The sequence below is a fragment of the Indicator indicator genome, chromosome 29 (genome assembly GCF_027791375.1).
Source record: "Indicator indicator isolate 239-I01 chromosome 29, UM_Iind_1.1, whole genome shotgun sequence".
NCBI lineage: Eukaryota > Metazoa > Chordata > Aves > Piciformes > Indicatoridae > Indicator > Indicator indicator.
Genome location: NC_072038.1, coordinates 5,048,042 through 5,073,098, shown reverse-complemented (window position 1 = coordinate 5,073,098; position 25,057 = coordinate 5,048,042). Strand labels below are relative to the sequence as shown.

Genomic DNA, 25,057 nt, shown 5'->3' with positions numbered 1-25,057 from the left:
AAAACCCAAAACAACCAACTAACAAAGGACCAAAGCACAAGAGAGAGTTATTCTGTGTGCAGAATAATTTATGGGCACCACCAAATTTTTCTGAGTGCTGTGCTGGGCAAGAGCAGCTACAGCTCTGAGCCATGAAAGGAGCAAGGGGGGTGCCAAAGGAAAATAAACAGTGACTGAACTCAGCAGTTCACATTGCTGGAGGAAAATATTCTCAAGCCCAGCCTGACACCGCTGCTTGCCCTGCAGCAAGCTCAGCAAGAGACACCTGGGACAGGCAAGGACAAATTTAGCCTCAGTCTGTCTGTGGAGCAAAGCTTTGCTGCTTCAGGAGGCTGCACAGGGCAGGAGAGATGAGAAATCAGAGTACCTGAGCTGACCCTTCCACGCTGACATAGCTTTAGCTTTGCTTCTCCTCACACCCCAGCTCCAGCCTCTTGCACATCCCAGTGCTCTCTGGCTACCAAACCCTGCCCAAAACTCTGGCTACAGGTGAGGTCCCCTCCAGGCTGTGACAAGGAACCCAAGATTAACTACTAGCACAACTCAGGATTAATTACATGTAGTCTGCTGAGCCTCCTGCTCAAGCCAAGGCTTATCTCAGCTCTCCCCAGAGCCACTGCTAACTGTGCACCAGCCTGACAGGAGGGACAGCAGGAGAGACCTGCCAGCACCAAGAACAGGATTGCTGGCACTGCTGAGAGGAACCTCTGCTGCCCCCTGAAACTTCACAGAATCAACCAGTTTGGAAAAGACCTCAGAGATCATCAAGTCCAACCTGTTACCTAACACCTCCTGACAACTAAACCATGGCTCCAAGTGCCACATCCAAGCTTTTTTGGAACACCTTCAGGGACAGTGACTCCATCACCTCCCTGGGCAGCACATTCCATGGCCAATTACTCCTTCTGTGAAGAACTTTCTCCTCACCTTGAGTCTAAACTTCCCCTGGCACAGCTTGAGACTGTGTCCTCTTGTTCTGCCACTGGTTGCCTGGGAGAAGAGACCAAACCCCTCCTGGCTACAACCTCCCTTCAGGTAGTTGTAGACAGCAATGAGGTCTCCTCTGAGCTTCCTCTTCTCCAGGCTGAACACCCCCAGCTCCCTCAGCCTCTCCTCACAGGGCTGTGCTCCAGACCCCTGCCCAGCCTCGTTGCCCTTCTCTGGACACATTCAAGAATCTCAATGTCCTTCTCACATTGAGGAGCCCTGAACTGGACACAGTACTTGCTTTAATCCATCTCTTGAAGGGCTGCAGGAGGGTCCCAGGGAACGTTGGGCTCAGACAGAGGGCTAGACAGGACCCAGCTACAGCTCCATGTCCTGCCTCTGCTCAGCCCAGCCCCACCAAGGTGGAGATGGACCTATCATGTGGGTCCATCCTTCAGAATGCCATCAAAGCCAGGCACAGAACACAGGCTGCAGGAGGTGGGGATGGCTTCTGTCACTGAGCACTGAAGCACAAGATGTGCAGCCCCAGTCTGGCTCACTCACTCCCCACCACAGCTGCAAGGGGAAGAGGCAGAGCTGCTGTTCTCAGGCACCCCAGGAGACACATCCAAATCCACGTCAGCAGAGGAGGTCAGATCGCTGCAAAACTCAGCTCGAAGCTCCTCCGCTTCTGAGAGAGGTAGAACACCACAGGCAGCTCTCTCCAGCGCCGCTCCAGCCTTCCATCAGAGGCAAAAGGGACGCCGTAAACCCCCCAGTAAGGCTCAGCCAGCTCCTCCCCCTCACCAAATGACCACCGCGAGGCTCTTCGTTGAAAAACACAAACAAGAACCACACAACATCAACAGGAGAACCCTCCCAGCCATTAGCTTCTTTCAGCCTTGAGCACAGGGCTATTATTTCGAGCGGCAGTTTAGCTCAGCACGCTGCAGGGAGATCGCCGTGCTGCACGCCTGCCTCCGTGAGAAGCTGCCGCCTTCTGCATTAGGACCAGCATCGTCTCATTCCTTTTGTTTGGTTGGTTTGTTTTGTTTTGGAGTTAATTGGTTGGGAGCTAATTCCTTTCATTAATTCCCAGTGCTGCAGGGGCTGGGTTGGTTTGTTGTTGTTGTTGTTTGGAGTGTTTTTTGTTCCCAGGATCGTTGGGATTTCTTCTTCCCCCACTCCCTTTTCAGAGTAGCTCACGATGAGGCTGATGCTGGCTTAGCGTCACCCCAAACCTGCCCAGTCCCCAAGGCAGCTTGAGGCTTTTCTTGATTTATAACCCATCCTAGTTTGCCCTTTCCCTAGGCACTTGCCCTCCACTTGAGATGTTTCACAGGAGGTGAGGAAACCTTGAGAGGTTACAGGAGGCAGCCAAGGAATTACAGAACTCCATCAGCAGGGAGGAATGCAGCACGTGGTTATAGAATCATAGGACTGTTGAGGTTGGAAGAGACCTGTAAGATCATCAAGTCCAACAGCTCACCTTCAGTGGGTGCCATCCCACCACCACTGCTGCCAAGCCACTGTCACTACACCACGTCCCTGAGCACCACATCCACACAGCTCTTAAATACCCCCAGGGATGGGGACTCCACCACTGCCCTGGTCAGCCTGTTCCAGGGCTTGACAACCCTTTGGGAGAAAATCTAAACCTCTCCTGGTGCCACTTGAGGCTGTTTCCTTTTGTCCTGTCACTTGTTCTTTGGGAGAAGAGGCTGCAACCTGGCTGAAACCTCCTTTCAGGGAGTTGTGGAGAATAAGGTGGTCTCCCCTCAGCCTTCTTTTCTTCAGGCTGAACAACCCCAATTTCCCCAGGTGCTCCTCACCAAACCTGTTCTCCAGACCTTTCATCAGCTTCGTTGCCCTTCTCTGGACCTGCTCCAGCTCAAGGTAACTCACACACACACAGGGGACAGACACTCTTGGGGGAACCATGCATCCACAGCACCACAGCACCCACCTCTGCAGCTCCTTCAGGGAGACAGTGATCCTCAGGCTGTGTCCCAGGAGGAAGAGGGCAGCCAGGATGTCAGCCCACTGCACCATCTCACCCAGTGGACCTCCCTTCAGCACACGTGGACTGAAAACATCTCCCGACTCCTCTGTCAGGAAGCCAATATGGATCAGGATCTGGAGAGACAAGAAGGGTCAGTGCTGATGTGGTGGTGCTGGGGAAAAGGCACAATTGGGGTTTTCCAGCCCAAACTGATTTATTTCTCTGCTTCCCTCCAACTCCTTTTCAGTGCTGCAATTACTCAGGGAAATCAGCCTGGTGCAAAGCCAGCTGAGCTATGCCCAATTGGGAAAGACCCCTAGGCAGTTTACCAGCTCCCCTCAACCAGTGCTCTGTATCCTGGGACCAGATTCACACTCCTGATGGACACCACCCTCCCATCCTATGGAGTCCAACCAGATCTCCTGGCACACAGGCATGGCACCACAGAAACACACACAGGAGGTGCAGCACCTTCAGCCCCTCTACAGAGAGGATGTGCCAGACTCCCTGCCTGCTGCAAGGGCTCTCTGTTGACTGCATGCTGCCTCTCCCCCACCAGGCCCTCCAAACTTCACCTCATTCTCCAGCCACACCAGCCCTGCAACCTCCCAAACACGTGCAGGGCTGCTCCTGCAGACCCCAGACCGACCCTGCAGACCCAGGTGCTTCCAGAAATGCATTCTCCTCCCAGCTCACTCACAGCCCAGCTCTCTCCATTCCCAGCATTCCCAGCAGCTCAGCTGTTCCACCTCCCCACCACAGCCCCCATGCCATTTGCTCCTACCTGTTTCTGGTCCCACTGCTGGCCCTTCAGCTTCTGCTGGAGGCGCCGAGCTCCCCGCAGCCACTGCTGGCCCAGGTGCCTGATCCTCTTCTTCATGAAGCTGAGGGACTCCTTGCCTGTGCCAATCAGCTCCAGGAGCTGAGAGAGGTCACTCTGGAATGCTGCCTGGGAAAAGAGCATGTTCTGCACTTGGAGTGTAAGGAGAGGCTGCCACAGGGGCTGGCAGAGGTTTGCCCAGCACAGCTGAGATGCTGTGGGGCCTTCCTGGAAGGACAGCTTGCCCTGGTGCCACCAGATCTCTGCTTAATGCACCGAATCCCAAGGGCCCTGTTACACCCAGATCATCCTGTGACATCCCAAATTCCTCAGCACAGGAGGGGGTGGATGTGTTGGAGCAGGGGCAGGCAAAGCCACAAACATAATCTGATGGCTGGAAGCCCTCTGGTGTGAGGACAGGCTGAGAGAGTTGGGGTTGTTCAGCCTGGAGAAGAGAAGGCTTCAGGAAGACCTTCTGGTGGAATTTCAGTGCTTAAAGGATCCAATCAGAATGCTGGGGACAGAGATTTTAGCAGGGCTGGTGGTGACAGGACAAGGGGACATGGTTTGAAACTAAAAGAGGGAGATTCAGACTAGAGAGAAGGGAAAAAAAATTACACTGAGAGTAGTAAGACCCTGGTCCAGGTTGCCCTGAGAGGTGGTAGCTGCTCCATCCCTGGCACCATTGCAGGTCAGCTTGTCTGGGGCTCTGAGCAACCTGCTCTAGTTGTAGATGCCCCTGTCCCCAGATGCCCCTGCATGTGGGTTGGACTAGATGACATTCAAGGGTTCCTCCCAACCCAAACCATTCTCTGAGTCTATGAAGACCCTTGTGAGGCATCACAGCCCTGCTGGCTCTGGGCACATTTACTTCCAGCAGCCTTGAAGCCATCATCTTCCCCTTCAGCCCCCCAGGACCAGCAGGACACAGACTGCCCCCACACCTTACCTGCCCCCGGGGCAGTGGTGGAGGGGAAGGCAAAGGTGCTGTGTGGTTTCTCCAGGGCAGGGGAGGGCAGAACCACTCCACTTCACTGAGGTAGATGAGGAAGGAGCACTCGGTGCCATCCACGCCGAAAAAAGCATAGCAGGGGTCCGAGGTCCACCTGGCCCTCATCCACTGCAAAGGGGCAAAGAAACACGTGGGGATCATTCTGCAGCTGGCAGGGGAGGAAGCCACCCTATGAGCTGCCTCTGCTATGGGCAACCTCTCCTCTCCATCACCTTCTCCAGTTGGCAGCTAGAAGTGAAGGGCAGATGGTGGAATAAGGGCTGCAGACCAGCACACCCCCAGCACCAGATGTCTGCCTGCCTTGTGTCTCCAGTGCCAATGGAGCAGAGAGAGCCAGGAGAATTTGATGGGGCCTCCTGAGATTTCTAGCACTGGTTCCAGCATCAGACAAGAGTTTTCCCTGGGGGCACAGCCATTAGTCCCTAGGAAATGGTACCCCAGAGGGTTGTCTCCTCATTAGCTTTGCTGGGGATGGAGGCGAGCTGCTGATCTCATTGCCCTGGGGGGCACAGTGAGGCAAAAAGACAGATCCCCAGCAGCCCCCAAGGAGGCTTTCACATGAAGGAGAACAACCAGCACCTGGGGTAGTGATTTATCATTCTCCACCACAGCTCTTGCCAGCATCTTCCTAATTCAACCACAACCCCAAATCTCCTTTGGTTGCTGAGCCCAAGATGTGGAAGGCAGCGATCACCCCAAGAGGAGATGGAATCACAGCCTTCCACAATTACATGCCATTCCAAATGTACTCCAGTCATGGAAGGAAAGGATGCCTAGCACCAAGGGAAAGAGGAAAACTCACACCTCCGGCATCATTTTCATGAACCCTTCAAAGTCTTTTCAGGGAGACTTATCCCTGCACAAGCCTGAGCTGGAAGCAGGAGGCTGGGAATGGGAGGGAAGAGGGAGATGTTTTCAATTACAGTGAGGGTTGTGGGATACTGGAACAGGTTGCCCAGGGAAGTTGTGGACGCCCCTGGGCACCCCTGGAGGTGTTCAAGGCCAGGTTGGATGGGGCCTTGAGCAACCTGGGCTGGTGGGAGGTGTCCCTGCCCATGGAACTAGACGATCTTTAAGCTCCCTTCCAACCCAAACCATTCTATGAATCTGTGATGAATTAGTTCATGCAAACACACTCTCTGGCACAGCAATCGTGCCCTGGGCCACATGCCAGCCTGGTGTAAAGAGCATCCTGTTGGAGATGGAGGTCCTGGCCACCTTAACAAGATGCTCTTCTGTGCCACCCTGAGACTACTCCCCAGCCACTAGTGAATGCTCCAGAGAGTTAAAGAGGAGCTGGCAGTGCCTTCTCCTCACCACCCTTCTGCCATTAAACACAGAAATCAAACTGAAACTGGAGGTGTGTGCCTTGTTATTAGGGGAAAACAGTTCCATGTGTGTAGCAAAGGCTCCCAGAGGGGGTTGGACATCTCCCATGTCTCTTCCTCTCACAGCACAGATCTGCTTCGCTTTCCACATCTTTGGCTCTGCTTTTCCTTCTACAACAGGCCACAGCTTTTCCATTTTAAAGCCAAGAGTTTTCTTCTGTAAAGCATCCCCCTCCCCACTTCCCTTCCAGTTTAACATCCAGGGTCACTGCTTTGTGCCCTTCCCAGCAGCAGGGTTGAGACCCTCCCCAGGACAGGAAATCCTGACTCACCTCCACTTTCCCAGTGCAGTCAGGGTACTTGGGGTCCCTGGGCACCTCACACTGGTCCCTCCTGCCTTCCAACACTGCAGGAAGACAATTTGGGTATGAGGAAAGCCAGGAGAAAGCAGTTACAAGGGATGGGATGGGATGGGATGGGATGGGATGGGATGGGATGGGATGGGATGGGATGGGATGGGATGGGATGGGATGGGATGGGATGGGATGGGATGGGATGGGATGGGACTACCAACCCCTAAGCACATTCACTGGCACCACAGCTGAGCCAGCAGACAACCCTATCCCACTTGATGGAGCAGGACACCAAGATGTGAAGCATCTTCCCCAAGGTCAGGGAGGAAACAGAGAAAGCCCACCACAGCCCTGCTTCAATGCTGAGAGCAGAGTCTCCTTTCCTAAATCTCAGCAAGTCTCTTTATATCACCTCCCTGTTCCTCCCAGCCTGGTCCAGACCCCAGGTCTTTCTCATCACCTACAAGCAGGCTGCTGTACCCAAGGAAGCTCTTGCCAGCCTTTACACTGTAAACTTAGAGTGCAAGTTGTCCTGCTGAGCTGTCAAGAGAAGACTCAGCCCCCAAGGTCAGCCCCAGAATAAGCCACAAATGTAGTTAAGAAGGGAACAGATCTTTTCTTCCTATGTGGTTGGATTAACAGAAGACACCAGCCCTGCTGTAACCTCCCCTTACCTGTAACTCAAAAACCATGAGGTGGAAGAGACAATGAAAGCATCTCCTACTTGGTGATGCCAGCCGAAATCCTGGGAACCATGCAGATGTCTGGAGAAACATCTGTGGAGCCCAGTTGCCCTGACAGCACTGCCAGAGTGGGATGGAAATGACTCTCCTGGCACTGGATGCCAGTTCCTGAGCTTTGGATTCAAACCACCACCCCATTTTTCTATCCCAGTGTTTGTGCTGACCCCGCTTCTCATCTTTAACTCAGCATTCAATTTGGTGGCACTCATTTCTGACAGCAGCCCAGATTTGTCACCATTCCTTCCCCTTGCAGACCTGAGCTTTCAAGTCTTGTTCCTCTGCAGATTGATCTTCCCTGCTCAGGTCCTCCCTGGGCTAAGTGAGGCAATGCTTTTCGACCATTACTGCTGTCAGGGCCCCTGAAGGTGGTTCCCCACACAGCCTTCCTGGCTGTAATAGCAAGAGGAGAGACCTAGAAATCTCTGAAGAGGCTCAGACCTCACTCAGGACCCTCCTCTCCTCATAGAGATGGTGTGAGCATGAGCTGCTTCAGCAGAGACTTGGACACAAACAGCCCTGAGAGGTCTGCTGGAGAGCTTCAGGTGCCCTGCTTGGTCCTGGAGACAGGAGGGAGCTGAGTAACCTCAGATTCACTTCCATTCTCCTGCATTTTCCCCAGTTTCCCATGGGAGGCTTGGCTGCAGGGAGGTTTGGAGCAGGGGGGCCCTGGGGCCACTCACCTTTGCTGTTCAGGAGGCTGTTCCGGAGAATCTGATCAACTTTTATTGCGATGTCAGAGACGTTTTGAGCTATAGCTTGGATCCTCTCCATCAACCCAGCAGCTGGCTGGAACCTGGCAAGAAAAAGAGACCCTGAACACTTGGTGTCTCCCCATGGGGATACCCAAGGGTGCCTATAGCAAACTTGCCATCCTTGGAAGCTTCCAGCAGGTTGAAGTTGTCTCCAGGATGCAGCATGGGAACATGCTCTAGTGAGACTACAGAGTACTGTGTCCAGTGCTGAGCTCCCTTCTTCAAGAGGCACAGGGATACATTGGAGGGTGTCCCATGGAGGCTAGGAGGATAATGAAGGGATTGGAACATCTGTCTGATGAGGAAAGGCTGAGAGACCTGAGGGCTCTTTAGACTGGAAAAGAGGAGACTGAAAGGAGATCTGATCAATGTTCACAAATCTCTGAAGGGTGGGTGCCAAGAATAAGGGGGCAGACTCTTCAGTGGTGCCCTGTGATAGGACCAGGGGCAATGGACACAAACTGGAACACAGGAGGTTCCAGCTCAACATGAAGAAAAACTTCTTTACTGTGAGGGTTCTGGAGCCCTGGAACAGGCTGCCCAGAGAGGTTGTGGAGCCTCCTTCTCTGCAGACTTTGAAGACCCATCTGGGTGCAATCCTGTGTGACCTGCCCTAGGTGATCCTGCTTTGGCAGGGAGGTTGGACTGGATGATCTCTGGAGGTCCCTTCCAACCCCTAACTTTCAATGATTCCATGACCTGGTTGAGTGTGTACCAGGCACAGAGGTCATTGCCTTCCAAGAGGTTGAGTAAAATCCTACAGAACTCAGCCTCCTGCTGTGTTCCAGGTCATGCTGATAAAACACAGCTACATCTGTGCATTTTACACAGGGAAGCATTAAATAGGCTGGAAAAAAATTGTTTTTCTAATTTCAGATGTGCTCTGCTTGAAAAATCCTCTGTGGTGATCACTGGCCTTGTGGTGCACGTAGGAAGCCATGCTGGGGAAAAAAAGGGGGGAAAAACAGAGAGAGGAGAAGAAAAAGTACAAAGAAAGGCAGGCAAAGCTGGAGGAGGCCTGAGGAAGGGTCTGGAGCAGAGTGCAGAGAGCTGCAAGACAGGTAGGACATGTGGGTTGCCCTTAGCCAGCCCCTCCATCAGAGATGTAGGTGAGAAGAGTTCCAGGTATCTGTGAGGAGCAGCAGGGACAGGGTGTGGGGACTGGGTCCACAAGGGCCTGTGGTGATAGGGCAAGGGGCAATGGTTTAAATCTACCCTGCTGCAGTTTCAGATTGGACATCAGGAAGAAATTCTTTACTATGAGGGTGGTGGAACACTGGAAGAGATTGCTCAGAAAAGTTGTGGATGCCTCAGTCCCTGGAAGTGTCTAAAACCAGGCTGGGCAAGGCTTTGAGCAACCTGCTCTGGTGGGAGGTGTCCCTGCCCATGGTAAGGGAGTTGGAACTAGGTATCTTTAAGGTCCCTGCCAACTTGAGCCACTCTGTGATTCTGTGCCAAGGGTGAGCATCAGCAGCACCCCAGGAAGCAGGGCTGAGCTGGGTATTGCTGCCCTAGCACAGCCCATGGGCACCTTCCCACCACACTTGAGATCCCAGCAGCTGTGTGTGCCATCTATCAAACTAAACCCTACAGTCACCACCACCCTGGGTGAGCAGCACCACTAAGCCCATCCACATTGCAAGGATGGAGCACCAGAGCCCTGTGAAGAGCTGAGCATCAATTAGAACCTGCTGTAATCTAAGAAAAGGGCAAGAGAGCTCCATCCATCAGCAGTGCTGCCCTGCCAGGCTCGACAAGGAGCAAGCTCCTCACCTCCAACCCCTCTGCCTGCTGTTTCCACCCCATCTCGATGAGCATGGTTATCACAATAAATAATGTCCCCTCCTGCAGCAGCTGGGTCATAAGTTTTAGGTCCTGCTGCTGCCAAGCTCATTAGAATACAAGGAAATGTCACAGGCAGTGAGCAAAACCAAAGGAGCTACCTTGAATACTCCTGGCATTAAAAAAAAAATAAAACCAATAAAAAAGTGCTGATGTCAGGTCCTTCCTGGTGAAGTTTTATGTTCATTCTCCAGCAGATCAGTGAACCTGAAGGTTGGGATTTAAAGTACCTGTGTCCTCCAGGCTAAAAAAAAAAATCCCAGTTTTATGAACCGATACTGCTTCGCTTGTTGATTTAAAGTCCATTCTCCAGCAGTGAGCAGCCCACATTTTTCCTTCTGGCTTGGTTTATGACCATCAATATTCAGCCTGCATACCTCCACAGGGAGCCACACATCCCAGACTCTTAAGAAATAACAATTAAATGCAGAGGACACCATTGCCCCCAAGTAACTTTCGACCTTTGCAGAGAATAAACCCCAGGTAGCCTGCCAGCAGCTGTCAGAGCTGCAGCAGGGAGGTTGTTCATGAGGCCTTGGACAATATGGGCACAGAAATGGCCTGTGATAAGCTCTGCTTCTCAGCATGGCTCTGAGAGGATAAAATGCTCCCAGTGTGAGGGCTGCAAAGCTCAGCCAGCCCTGGAAGTTTGTGAACCTTTCATTTCTGCAAGCTGTGCTTCCACTGGTGAGCAGCTGTCAGAGCATGCAGGTGATGGGCAGAGCCCAGGGAACAGCAGGGACGGGCAGCTGAGGAGCAAGCATCACAAGGATGCAGTGAATTTAAAGCCAGAAAGCTCAGCTTCCAGCTCCAACAACAGGAGAGGGACCTTAGCTTGGGGGAGATGCTCCTCAGCTGTCTCCATCACAAGAGGAGAGGACAAGCACAGCAGCCCTGCTCCCCCATCTGGAGCACCCAGATTTGCCCACAATCCGACCTCTGCCTCCTTCCAGAAGCCCTCCCACTTCTCACATGGGTCCAAACTCACTTCCAAACACACAAATCTCAAAAGCCAATGGCAACCTCAATCCCCTTCCCCTCTCTGATGACCTCAGCTCAGCCAGAGCTGGGCACCCAGAAACACATTCAAATGGACATCAGGATCATTATCCTAAATAAATGTCTCCTTTCCAGGCTCAGCCTTGCAATCAGCCAAGTCCTGCTGGAGTTCCAGCCACAGCAGTGGTTTTGTCTGGGTGATAGGTCTGGCCCAGCACCTTCACCAGCTTGCCCAGCTCTTCAGCTGCTCCCCAAACACAAAGATTTAGATTTCAGCTCAGAGCCCTTTGATGTCTGATCATCACCCTCAGACAGCACTTGCAGTTCTCACAAACAAGGCAGCTGCTTTGCATGAGCTCTGCAAGGCTTTCCCCAAAAGACAGAGGGTCACTGCGAAGTGACACCAAAAAAAAAAAAAAAAAAAGAGTCCACTATGGTTCTTGGTACATATAAAGAAGATGGAAAAACAGCAGGAAACATCCTTCAAAAACAAGGAGCCAGCCTCAACTCTCCCTGTCTGTGAGTGGTTTTAGCTGCTGGGCAAAAAGAGCCACACTTGAGCAGCAAATTTCCTTTAATGCATTAAGTGATGACAGGAAGGTTAAGTGTGAGTTACACCACCTAGCATTAGAGGCATTTGCCACCTGGGCAGAGGACAAGAAAAGAAGACATTTGAAACCAGCTCAATGGCAGGAAGGTTTTCTGTGGCTTGTCAGAACTTGATGCCTTGTTCTTAGTAAGTGGAGACACTGGGAAGGACAAGCTAAGTGGCACACTCTGCTCAGTGACAGCTCTTCAGAGGAGAGGCTGAGAGACCTGGGGCTCTTCAGCCTGGAAAAGAGCATAGTCAGAGGGCATCTTACCAATGCAAATAAATGCACCTGAAGAGTGGAGGTCATGAGGATGGGGCCTGCCTCTTCTCAGTGGTACCCAGTGATAGGATGAGGAGCAATGGATGTAAATTCAATCTGAGGAAATTCCATCTCAACACGAGAAAAAAAACAAACTTCTTTACTGTGAGTGTAAGCAGAGCGCTGGAGCAGGCTGCCCAGATGGGTTGTGGAGTCTCCTTCTCTGGAGATCTTCAAAACTCACCTGGAAACCTTCCTGTGTGACCTGCCCAAAGTGGTCCTGCTTTGCATGGGGGTTGGACTCAATGACCTGTGGAAGTCCCTTCCAACCCTTAGCATTCTATGACAAGGGGTGACAGGTACAAACTAAAACTTCACTTCACTTCAACTGGCTTCACTTCAACTTAGAAAAACTTTACTTTGAGGGTGCCAGAGCCCTGGAACAGGCTGCCCACAGAGGTTGTGGAGTCTCCTTCTCTGGAAAGACACCAAACCCACCTGGATGTGTTTCAAATGCAACCTGATCTAGGCAAACCTGCTCTAGCAGAGGGGTTGGACTCAATGATCTCCAGAGCTCTGTTCCAGTCTGAGATTTTGTAAGCAGGAATGGAACATTCAACTATATCTCCCTAGCTGATCTGGCATGCCAGCATGGCCTCCCCAGCCCAGAAGAAAGAATCACAGAATCAACCAGGTTGGAAGAGACCTCCAAGATCATTAAATCCAACTGATCACCCAACCCTAACTAATCAACTAGACCATGGCACTGACTGCCTCATCCAGTGCTGCTTAAACACCTCCAGGGACACTGACCCCACCCCCTCCCTGGGCAGCCCATTCCAAAGGGCAATCTCTCTGTCTATGAAGAACTTTCTAAGATCAAGCCTAAAGTTCCCCCTGCACAGCTTGAGACTGTGTCCTCTTGTTCTGGTGCTGGTTGTCTGGCAGAAGGGTCCAACCCCCACCTGGCTACAGCCTCCCTACAGGCAGCTGTAGACAGCAATGAGGTCTGCCCTGAGCCTCCTCTTCTCCAGGCTAAACACCCCCAGCTCCCTCAGCCTCTCCTCACAGGGCTGTGCTCCAGACCCCTCCCCAGCTCTGTCACCCTTCTCTGGACAAAGCAACTCAACAACTCTGAGGGGCCCAGAACTGGACACAGTACTCAAGATGTGACCTAACCAGCACTGAGTACAAGAACTTGCTCCCATCCCTACCACTTCACAGGCAGCAGGCAACCAGCTTTTGGTTTGTTTTTTTTTTTTTTTTTTCCCTTTACCTCGATGCTTTTTGAGTTTTCCTACAGCACCACATCAACACCACTGGGGCTGCTCCAGCTATCAAAACTACAGTGACTTACTCTGCCTTTTCTAGAACTTGCTCCCATCCTTACCACTTCACAGGGAGCAGGCAACCCGATTTTGGTATTTTTTTTTTCCTTTACCTCAATGCTTTTTGAGTTTTCCTACAGCACCACATCAACACCACTGGGGCCGCTCCAGCTATCGAAACTACAGTGACTTACTCTGCCTTTTCTAGAACTCATTTTTGGTTCCTTTTTTTTTTATTCCCCTGGGACCTTCAAACCCTTTACCACAGCACACACAGCACTTTAACTCCTAACCATCAATATTGATTTTGTCCTTTATTATCTTCTGATTTCTCTTTCTCCCAGGGCGATTAAGATTCAGGATCAGGCTGTGCCTCACAGCGCAGCGCGTCCTGCGTTCAGCTCATTTCAAAAGCTGCTATTAAGATGTGTCTTCCCCAACTGGCAGATCATTTGCCACAGAATATAGCCAGAGGTTGAATTTTCCTTCACCTTTTTTTTTTTTTCTTTTTTTGGTGTGTTTTTTTTTTTAATCCATTAATTTGGTTCCTTTCACTTTGCCTCTCGTCCCCAGCCCCGCAGCGGCAGCTGAGCCTCAGCCCTTTTATCCCTTTCCAAGGAGCTGTGTTTTTATTGCCTTTCAGAAAAGTGGCATTATGAGAAGATGAAGCTCTTCCTTTTTTTTTCTGTGCTGTCTTCATAATACAAGCCTTAAACATATTTGCTTCCTCATCTGATATTTCTTGCTATTAACTGGCTGGAAGCAGGGACTTTGGGCAGGCTGATACAGCTGGAGAAAAACAGATGTTGTGAAGATAAAACATCAAACACAAGGCTTGCACAGAGCAGTTTACCACAAGGTTTCAGCTTGCTTATTACAATGGCTGTGCTGCCATTTGCCTCCTGAATGATTTTTCTGCACAGCAGAAAGCAGCCAGGAAGGTTGCCCAGGGATGGTGCTGGGCTTTGGCTGCCTCCCTGCTCTGGGGACACAAATCTCACCCTGATGTCCAGCTCCAGGAGGGCTTTGCCCTGCAGGATAGGGAACTGAAATCCTACAGCTAATGCCACAACCTTTACACCTCAGGGCTGAGACAAACAGCTCAGTGTCCTCTCCACAAGCACCTGAACAAAGGTCTGAGTTCGTTGTGGATGTGTTTGTGCCCACTGGGAATTCAACCTAGGCAAATATCCCAAAGAACTTGCTTTGGGATGGGAAAAGTTCCTTGGAAACCCATGTGAAGGAAACATGAGATGATGCAGAGGCAGGGCCCTTCCTGAACTCCTCCAACACCAAGTTCTGCACTTTACAAACATTGGAGCATTTCACTCCCTGAAGTGCTTCCATTTATTTTCATTTCCCATCACTCTGGTGACGTTTCTCACACCAATGCATTTAAAGGACCAGACTCTAAGCTAACCCAAAGCCCCTGGCTGAACACCCGAAGGGAAGATGCTGCCCTTTACTAAAGCTGATGATAAAAAATGAAAAGAAAATATGATAAAATCAACTTCTCAGTCAAAGCCAGCATCTTGTCAGCATAGAACTTCCCAGGAATGTATAACCGAGATCATTAATTAAAATATTTAATGAATAAAGTGCTCTGAGACCCTTCCCAGGCAGGACACTAAGAATCATCCACAAGCCCAAACCTTCACTATTCTCCTGACCCTCAGAGCAGGACTGAGCCACACACCTGGGCAGCAGCAGGGGTTTATTTATGTGAACACAGGAGATCCTGGACAGGAGGCTGCAGGATCCTCACTTTGATGCATGTTAGTTGTCACTGGATTGAAGTACAAACCAGAGAGATTTGTCTAAGTGTTGGAGTAGCCTGAAGCAGGCTGTGAGAAGCCACCTTTGGTCAGCTGTAAAGACACTGCCAGCCTTGACAGCTTTGACTGAAAGGGACCTGCCCAGAAGTTAGTCCACAAGTACCCTGTTTTGATCACAATCCCTGGGGCAGAGATGCTCTCTGATCCCAGGCTTTCCTACAGCCCTCAGCCTCACATCATCTTCACCAGCTGCATGTTTCATGGCCAGGCTCTGCTTCATTTTGGGTTATTTCAGCAGCCTGTTTCCACCAGCAGCAACACAGCTTCCCCAGGGACCCCACTCCATCATGCCCATGCCCTCCAGCTGGGAAGCCCCCAGGCTCATCCCTCCAGAGGAGGCTGCTTGCTCCCAGTTTCTCCAAAATTAACTTGAGTTAACAGGTTCTGATTATCCTTGTAGGGTAAAACCAGCCACAGCCTGGGCAAAGGCACTCTGCTCAGCTGGGATGGGCTGTTTAGGAGCAAACATCACAAGGATGCAGTGAATTCAGAGCCAGCAAGCCCAGCCTCCTGCTTCAACAACAGGAGAGGGACCTTGGCTTGGGGGAGATGCTCCTCAGCTTTCTCCATCAATCCTAGCAAGGCAAGAGAGCAAAGCACAGCAGCCCTGCTCCCACACTTCAGGGCACCCAGATCTGCCCACAATCCAACTTCCACCTCCTGCCAGAAGCTCTCCCAGTTCTCATTTAGGTCCAGACTCACTTCCCAACATCCAGTCAGGTGAATCTCAAAAGCCAACAGCAACTTCAGTCCCCATGACCTCCAGACCCCAGCTCAGACAGGGCTGGGAGCTGGGCACACACCAACAGGTTCATGCTCCTGCTCACCCCCCATCACCAGCCCCCCAACACTGACTGTCTCACTCCAGGGACCAGGTGCTGAGGGCTTTCCATGTGCAAGCTGCCTGAGAGAGCACAACCAACCTCCAGCACAAAGCTCCAATAACAGCACTTGGCCTCCATGATGCATCCAGAAGCCTCATTTGCAATGCCCTGCCAACAAGCAGCCCCTGGCACAGAAAGGCACAAAATAAGCAGAAAGCAAGGCAGAATCAGCTTCAGCAAATTGAGCTGGAGGTGCTGGGGAAGGTACAAGCCTGGGAGATGGAGGGGAAAGTGTGAGTGGTCTGGGCACACATGGGAACCTACATCCTCCCACCACACTGGTGATTTCTGCCAACAAGCCCAGAACCCCTTGGGCAAGGTGGGGGCACATGGATTGACCCAGCTCCCCTGAGTGGCACACAGCCACCTCTCCACTCTACCTGAGACAGAGAAACCATTTACCTCAGCTCCCCTGGCATGGATTTCCCCATGCATCTCCTTCCCCAGCCCTGATGGGGAGCCCAGATTGAGGGGTCCTTAGCAACCCCCTGCACTGTTCCCAGCCCCTCCAAGCTAACACTGACAGCATCCAGGACTGGGCTGGAGAGGTTCTCCGGAGCTGGCAAGGAACAACCTCACTGCCATTGCCAGGATGAAATGGGCTGTGGAACCCATTAGGGGACTTGAGCATCTCCCCTGTGAAGATAGCCTGAGAGCCCTGGGGCTGTTTAGTCTGGAGAAGAGAAAACTGAGAGGGGATCTGATCAATGTCTATCAATATCTGAGGGGTGGGGGTCAAGTGGAGGGGGCCAGGCTCTTTTTGGAGGTTCACGGTGATAAGCCAAGGAACAACAGGGTCAAACTTGAACATAGAAGTTTTCAGCTCAACAGGAGGAGAAAGTTCTTTACAGTGAGGGTGACAGAGCACTGGAACAGGCTGCCCAGGGGGGTTGTGGAGTCTCCGTCTCTGGAGACTTTCACCTGGATGCTTTGCTGTTTGGACTACCCTAAGTGATCCTGCTCTGGCAGGGGGGTTGGACTGGATGACCTCTTGAGGTCCCTTCCAACCTCTGATGTGCTGTGAGACTGTGAGGAAGGAGAGCATTGGGGAGGAAGGTTCCTGCAGAGCTGCCTGCTTTGCTCTCCTGGTGATGCTGCCATGGCTGAGCTCTGCTCAGCAAAACCCTCACCCAGCAAAGCTGAGCTGGATCACAGGATGGGTCTTCCCTTCCCCCCGGGGCTGCTTTGGGGCTCTGCCTGTTCCAGACAGCTTTCACACCACGCAGCACCAGCCTCAGCTTGCAGATGGCCTCTGAGCCCCACAGCATGCTGAGAAGGCAATGCATGGAGGGGTCCATGACCTCTCTGGGCTCACCTGGATAGCAGAGGACCCCAGCAGCTGGCAGTGGTTTTACTAAAGCCAGCTCATCAAGGGCAACAACTCAGGAATGAATAGAGCCAGGCTGGCAGGACGCTGGACCATCACCCATTTAGTGTCATCTTGTGAGACTTTTAATTACTGGGGGAATGTGGAGCCATGTAACGATTACAAGAACAAATACTTAAAAGTGTGTGGAAATTAACTGAGCCTTGGCAGTAATTAAGCCTGAACATTAATCAGCCAGTAGCAAATAACACCCACTGCAGGCTAACCACTGCAGGGGAGGGAAGAAGGACAACCAGGGATGCCAGCCCTGCACACCCCAGCCCTCACAACTGCCCTTTCCCCGTGGGCATGGGGTGGGCAGGAGCAGCCAGCTCCTGGGAAAGGTCTTCTCTGAGCCACAGCATTGTCCAGTTGTGGTGCCAGCCTGGACCAGCCACTTCGGACTCCCTCTTTCCCTCCCAAATGCCTTCCAGCAGGGGACCAACGTTTCCATTACAAACTAATATTTCCCTTGCCCAGTAAATAGCTCTCCAGGAGGCTTCCATAAGTACCTCTAATTTCCTTCCCTCTGCTGATTTGTGAGGCTTGCATTTAATTAACAGCAGCATTGATTTTTCTGCAGCTGACTGGCAGGCTGCTTGTCCTCCTTAGGGAACCCATCCCTTACCTTCCCAGCACAGGCAGGAGGGGGTCCAGGGATGGCTGGAGAAAGGATCCAGCAATGCCCAGGACCACAACAGGCTGGGTCATGGGTGCAGCCTGTGTCACCTTACCCTAGTGTGACAACTCACAAAACCCCTGAGCAGTTCTTCTGAGGAGGATGTTGGACATTTGGGGGTTCCAAGAGTTTTATCCAAAGCATTGCAAGAGGCTGGTTGGCTCCTACAGAGTGTTCAGTCAGCACTTAGGGAGCAAGAAAGAGCTTGGAGCAACTTTCAGCCACAGAAAGCTGCCTGCCCTGGCAGCTGGAGGGCTTTCCAAGGCAGCCTATTAACCACACCTCACATACTTAAATTCCTCTTTGCACTTCCCACGGGGAAAAGCCAACCCTGCCCTCCACTGGAGTGGTGCTGGAGAGGGACAGTGCTCACAAGCTATCCCATAAAGCCCACTGAAGCCTTCAGCCCCTTCCTCTTCACTGGGGCTCTGCAAACCCCAAGCCCTCCTGATGTGGCTGGAGATGCAGCAGCAATCAGGACAGCCCTGTGCACAAAGCAGGTCAGCCCTGGGCACAAAGCAGGACAAATCCCCTCTGTGCAGGTGGAGTTGCAGAGCCCTCTCTGGCAGCTTTGCTGAGCAGGGGAGGAGATGAAGGAGGCCACCAGAGACACTTTAAAGGATAAATCCCCTTTGAAATTGTCACCCTTTAATTGTATTAGCTTCTGCTGACAGCTGCAAGTCGGTCACTGCTGATCAAAGAGACAGAGACAAGGAGGGAAGGCAGAACCAAGCCCTTGGTGGAGTCCCAGGATCCTAATAACAAGCAGCACCAGGGCATCTCCAGAGTCATGGTGCTGGCCTGGGTTCAGCAGACACCACTTGGTCCTGGTGTGGTTGGTGGTGCCCATTCTCCCTTGGCACAGGGAGGCCCCAGGCGCTGCAGCTGGGCACCCTGAAAGGGAGTGGGACCTCAGCACCTTCCCTCCAGGGGGTCTCAGCCCAGATTTCACACCAGATGAAGTCATGACTGGTGGAAAAACCACCTTGATGCATAATGAATTCACCTTCCCTTGGCAGTGCTGGGCTCACAGCTGGACTGGATGAGCTTTTAAAGGGTCTCTTGCAAACAAAATTATTCTGTTGCTTTCTTCAGTTTCCCTTGGGATGCTCCATGGAGCTCTGGAGAGCATCCATCAGAGCAGCAGGGATGCCCCCTTCCACTCTTGCACCCTTCCCCCAACAGGGGCTGGGAGAAGAGAGGAAAGGACACTACAGACAAGAGGGAGCACACATGGCAGCAGTGATGGAGCCACCCAAACCTGCTGAGCCCCAGCACAGCTGCAACATTTTCAACATGTTCCTTTTGACCACAGACCTCAGCCAAATTCAGGGGCTGCAGGGAAGGAGGGCAGTGCTTGGGAAATGCTTCACAAGTGTTTGCAGATGCTGCCAGCACTTCATCACAGACCACCAGAGCAAAAAAACCCATCTGTAAGAAATCCCCCATGATGGCTGGCTGCTTCAGCTGGAGATGCTCTGCCCCATGAGCAAACCCCAGTCTTCAGGTGAGAACAGGATGACACAGAGCAGTTTTGATGCAGGATCAAGTGAAGGGACTTGATTGCACCTGAGGGGCAATTCACAAGGAGCAAAAGTTGTCTCTCATTTTCTCCTCCTGAAAATTGAGACAGCTCTGATCTCACCTGCTCAAGCCCTTCTCAGCACATGTACAACACCTAAGGCTGTTTGATGTGCTGAGTCCATATGGTGCCATCCTCTCTGGTCTCCCCCAGTCACAGAATACCATGACCATAGTCATGGGAGGGGGCTGGAAGGGACATCCAGAGTTCATCTAGTCCAACCCTCCTGCTAACACAGGTCCACCTAGATCAGGTTTCACAGGAACATGTCCAGGTGGGTTTTGAAAATGTCCAGAGAAGGAGACTCCACCACCTCTCTGGGCAGCATTCCAGTGCTCCAGCATCTTCAAAGTTTCTCCTCAAGTTCAAGTGAAACCCCCTGCTTTCTGGTTTGTATCCACTGCCCCTTGTCCTCTCTCTTGGTACCACTGAGAAGAGTCCAGCCCCACCCTCATGACCCTTTAGATACTCATCAGTATTGATAGGATCCAGGCTATTGATTGATCCAGGCTGAAGAACCCCAGCTCTCTCACCCTCTTGTGGTGCCCTCGGATCCACCAGGCACAGCAGACCTGAAACACAGGGTTCCCATTGGCAGGGATAGCTGCCAGTCCACATCAATGCTTTGAAGTTTCTCTCTTGGCTGCTGGGGCACAGAAATGACCAACACCAGGAATTTCCAAGGGTTTTAATCCAAGACTGGCCAATAAAAACCACCAAATGTGAGCTAGCACCTTCCAGCCACTGCCTGCAACAGTCCCACACCTTCCTCTCTGGGATCACTGCTGCCCTCCCTGCACAGCCTCATACCAACAAAACCTCCAGCTTCTGCCAGTCCCAAGGGAAATTCTCTTTCTCAGTGGTTGGGATGATGTTCCTGAAGAGCACAGCAGGGCTGCCCATGCGGCTCTGAGGCCGTGCACACCACTGGGCACAGTTGGTAATTACAGGCTCACTTGCTCTCTTTTCCATCACAGCAGCAAAGGAGACTCACAAGCAAAGCAGGGCAGGGGAAGGGGAACAGTGATGGAAACAGCACAGGAGCCCTGGCTGGCTCTGGAGCGTGGCCACAGCAGGATGCAGAGGTGGCAGTGCCAGGTGGCAGTCACAGAATCATAGAATGCATCAGGTTGGAAGGGACCCTTGAGGAGCAGCTTGTCCAAACCCCTGCAGTCAGCAGGGATATCTTCACCTAGAGCAGGGTGCTCAGAGCCCCACTGAGTTTGAGCTGGAATGTCTCCAGGGATGGGGCCTCCACCACCTCCCTGGTCAGCCTGTTCCAGTACTTCACTACCCTCATTGTGAAGAGCTTTCTTCTGATGTCCAATCTAATCCTACCCTTCCCTAGTTTCAAACCACTGCCCCATGCCCTGGTGCTACATGTCCTTGGAAACTGCCCCTCCCCAGCCTTCCTGTAGGTCCTCTTCAGGTATTGAAATGTTGCTTCCCTGGAGCCTTCTCTTTTCCAGGCTGAACAACCCCAACTCTCTCAGCCTGTCTTCACAGGAGAGGTGCTCCAGCCTTCTGATCATATTTGTGACCCTCCTCAGGATCTGCTCCAGCAGGGCCATGTCCTTCCTCTGCTGAGGACTCCAGAGCTGGACACAGGTGAGGTCTCAGCAGAGCAGAGGAGCAGAATGACCTCTCTCCATCTGCTGGCCATGCTGCTTTTGATGCAGCCCAGGATGTGATTGGCCTTCTGGTCTGCAAGCACCCATTGCTGGCTCATGTCCAGCTCTCATCCACCAGCACCCCCAAGTCCTTTTCTGCAGGGTGCCCTTGATCTCACCATCCCCCAGCCTGTACTGATAATGAGGTTTGACCTCAACCAGGTGCAGGGCCTTGCTTGCACTTCACATTATTGACCCTTGAGAGGTTCTCCTGAACCCACTTCTTGGCTGCACATCAGCCCCAGTGGCATGGCACAAGGCAGTGGGGACTGCTGCATGACCCATCCCTGCCACCTACATGTCTCCATCTGAGCAAAATCCACCTGGCACTTCTTTTGGCATTGCAAAGTTTGGCTCAAGAGCAGCTCCTTGGTTTCTCATCTCTTCCCTTCTGTGTTCAGGTTGTTTTGGTTACCATTCGTGCAGGCCTTGGTGTGACAGCCAAATTAGCATCAATAACTGCTGAAAGGTTCCCAAAAGCAGAGGGAAATGTCTCCTTGGCAAATCAGCACATCATGATGGGAAGTTCTGGTGGGACCTCTCCAGCTGCCAGCCAGGATGGATGTGGTGCATGCACTGCAGGGAGCCAGGACACCAGCTCTGTGCAGTGTTTTGGGGCCAGGCAGCTTCCTCCTGCTTCATTTTTAAGCCTTGCTCAGCTCCAAGGCTGAACAGATCAGCCCTGGATTTCAAACAATCATTTTGACAGCTACCTGAGGGATATGGACACAAAGAAACTGCCTGAGCTGGCTCTGGGATTTCATGGAAGAGGGAGCACAGCCCACGCAGCAGGCACCGCTCCAGCTACCGCCGAGTCCCACCTCCAGTTCCACCACAGCACAGCAGCCAAGAGACACCCAACCACACTGCAGCTAGGACAGGGGCCTCAGCTGGCCCCCAAAATCACACTCATTTCAGAGATCCCAGGAAAAAAAGCTTCCAGAAATGGCAAACAATGAGACCACAGAAGCTCTTCCCCAGCCGCACACTCTGCTGGGCTCCACCACCCCCCTGGCAGCAGCCCAGCCCCACACCAAAGAGCACACTGTGCCCAGCGCTCTGCATGGGGCCTCAGCACTCACCTGTCCAGAGAGAATCGTGCTTCATCCCCTTTGTGGAAGTCAGTGCCATTCTCCAGCCTGGCCAGGACGTCCATCCTCTTCATCAGCATCTCCAGCATGTCGCTCATGCGCCGCAGCACCCCGCGGGACTCCAGGGCTCCCATCACTGCGGGACACGAGGAGAGACTCAGGCACGGCCAGGGGCTGGCCACCACCTGGGGCACCAGCAACATCTCCCTCCCCATGGCTCCAGCAACAAAGCTGCCCATGGTCCTGTGCTTCCCAGCCCCACTGGTGGGCTGGGTGGTTTGGGGACCGTCTCAGTGCCTGCTCTTCCTCCTCAGCTCTGCCAACAGCCCCATCCTCCTGCCCAAGCATGGGTTGACCTCTGCCTGTGCCCAAAGCCAGGCAAGGTGCTGCAGGTCCCCCGTGGGCAGTGCTTTTACCAGCCCTGACCCAGCTTCCTCACCTGCCTCTCTGGAGATAAACTCCCAACTTGTCCATCTCATCCAGTCTGATCTGAGTGCTTGTGGGAGACCAGCTTTATTCTCAAACACCAGCTCAGAATTATAGAATTGTTTTGGGTGGAAAAGACTTCTGAGGTCATTGAGTCCAACCATCAAACCAATACCACCATGGCCATTAAACCATGGCACTGAGTGCTATGTCTTCAGATTCACCTCCAGGCATGGTGACTCCACCACCTCCCTGGGCAACCAAACAACATTTTATTTTGCATTTCTGTTTGTCACTCTCCAAGACCCACCTAGCCCAGCATCCTGCTTTTGGCATGTCTGCAGGGAATGCTTCAGGAAAAGCATGGGAAACAGAGCCAATGGGTGGTTCTCCCCCAACACATCCTCCCTGCAGCATCACATTTTCCTGTTGCAGAGAATTCCTTTTCTACTCAAAGGTCCTACAAGGAGCAGCTGAAGGAACTGGGACTGTTCAGGCAGGAGAAGAGAAAGCTGAGGGCAGACCTCATTGCTCTCTCCAACTCCCTGATAAGAGGCAGTAGAGGGGTGGGGGTCAGTCTCTTCTCCCTCATGTCAGATGAAGAATGAGAGAAAATGACCTGAAATTGCACCAGGGGAACTTTAGGTAGAATATAGACTACTATATAGACTACTTTACTAAAAGTAGTCAGACATTGGAAGAGGCTGCCCAGGGAGGTGGTGGAATCACCATCCCTGGAGGTGTTCAAAAACATGTGGCCATGGCTCTTGGGGTCGTAGGGTGTTGGGTTGATGGTTGGACTTGATGATCTTAGAGGTCTTTTCCAACCCCAACCAAAGCAACTCTATGAGTGTCCCAGCACTGGAAATAGCTCTGCCTCAAGCATTGCATCCCAACAAAGCCTCCCCAGCACAGAAGGCCTCCAGTTCCCAGCCCCATTTAACGCTCCGCTTCCTAAGGGCTCGCAGAGCACCGACCTGCTGCTGTGCTGACAGCACCAGGGGACAGCCCAGCTCCTGGCTCCTAGTTTCATCTGCTGCCTAGTGACAAGCAGCCCTGAGCCTGGAGCCAGGCAACACAAAATAAAGCTCCTGTTTCATCTCAGCACAGCTCATTTCATGTTAGTAATAACTTAATCAGTGCCTAATCCCCCCAACTTCTCCCGTTTAACTTATCTCCACTGCTCCACTCACATCTGCCTTTCAGAAGGCAGCACAGATTTCATTTGGGGAGCAGCAGGAGCCAGGCATCTGTGCTGGGGAGCTGAGTGGCTGCTGGACACCCTGGGTGGTTCCTGGGACTCAGGGACACCTCATGCATTGCCAAACAGATGCAAGAGTGGGGCTTGCACAGCCTGAGGGTGGCTGTGCTGCTGCATCCCACACAGCATCCTGCACCCAGCCCAGCCCCACTGCTGGGTTAATGTTTAGACTTGATGGTCATAAAAGTATCTTCCAACCAAAAGGATTCTGTGCTGAGAGCCTGGCCCAGGTTGTCCAGAGAGGTGGTGGATGCCCCATCCCTGGAATCATCCAAGGTCAGGCTGGTCAGGGCTCTGAGCAACCTCCTCTGGTTGCAGATGTCCATGCTCACTGCAGTGGTGGTTGAAGCAGATGGCCTTGAAAGGTTCTGTCCAACCAAAGCATTCTATGGTTCTTTGAAGGGGATGTCTTTGAGGATGTCCCTGCTGACTGCAGGGGTTTTGGACTTGATGACCTTTGGAGGTCCCTCCCAACCTAGACCATTCTAGGATCACCTGCCAGGGACAGCCATGGCATGGACTGGAGCTGCCTCATGCTATTGTGTGCATCAAGCAGCACAGAGGCTGGCCTGGCTGGAAGGTCTGGCTGGTGTGGGTAACAGATGGCAGTGGTTGTGTATGGCTGTGGTGGGAACCAGCTCGCCACAACAGCTCCTGCTGCTCTGGAGATCCAGCCTCAGCTCCCTCCCCCTTGCCCCAGTGAATCACCCACTAACTCCAGCTCCAGAGGCTGCAGTACTGGAGCCACAGCTGCTAGGGGTCAGTTCTCCAGCCCTGATGGAGGGGGGCTGCACCAGCACCACAGCCAAACCAGGCCTTCAGCACTCACAGGGGCCCTGCCAGGCTCTCACCCCAGTGAGCACAGAGGAGGCATCGCTGTGGCTGCCTGGCACTGCTGGGCACATGAACAGAGGGTTACCAGCCAGCCCTTAGCCCCTCTGAGAAGCTGACACCAGGCCAGCCAGACCTCACCAAAGGCTGCCTGCCAGGCTTGGCTGAGATTATCAGCAGCACATTATTTCTCCTGACACTATCTAACAGAACAGAAGAAAAAGGGAGAGCGAAAGCAATTCCTCAAACCCAAAAAACACAACAGTAACAAAAAAAAAAATCCATTCATGGAGGCTGAAACCAGGCTCCTCTCCAAACACTGCCTGCAGTCCCATGGCAAGAGGTTGGTGACTTCTTAAATCAGTGGGTGCCTGAGCTACTGTGCAGCTCCAGACCTCTCTGGAGGGGTTAGGAAGTGCCCATCCCACCAGGAAGGTCTCCTAGGGCCCCAGTCACAACCTGTGCCATTAACAGG

General features: G+C 52.5%; 1 protein-coding gene across 2 annotated transcripts in view; it reads right to left on the bottom strand.

The window, feature by feature from the left end:
• The window catches only part of MGAT5B (alpha-1,6-mannosylglycoprotein 6-beta-N-acetylglucosaminyltransferase B), an 86,669-nt gene that overhangs the window by 34,752 nt on the left and 26,860 nt on the right, over nt 1-25,057 (bottom strand). For both annotated transcript variants that reach the window (XM_054393817.1, XM_054393818.1), the window contains exons 3-8: nt 22,056-22,200; nt 7,866-7,978; nt 6,422-6,495; nt 4,699-4,869; nt 3,714-3,878; nt 2,894-3,063 (exon numbers count right to left, since the gene is read on the bottom strand). In XM_054393817.1, the coding sequence (XP_054249792.1) occupies nt 2,894-3,063; nt 3,714-3,878; nt 4,699-4,869; nt 6,422-6,495; nt 7,866-7,978; nt 22,056-22,200 (838 nt within the window). The remainder of the gene's footprint in view (nt 1-2,893; nt 3,064-3,713; nt 3,879-4,698; nt 4,870-6,421; nt 6,496-7,865; nt 7,979-22,055; nt 22,201-25,057) is intronic.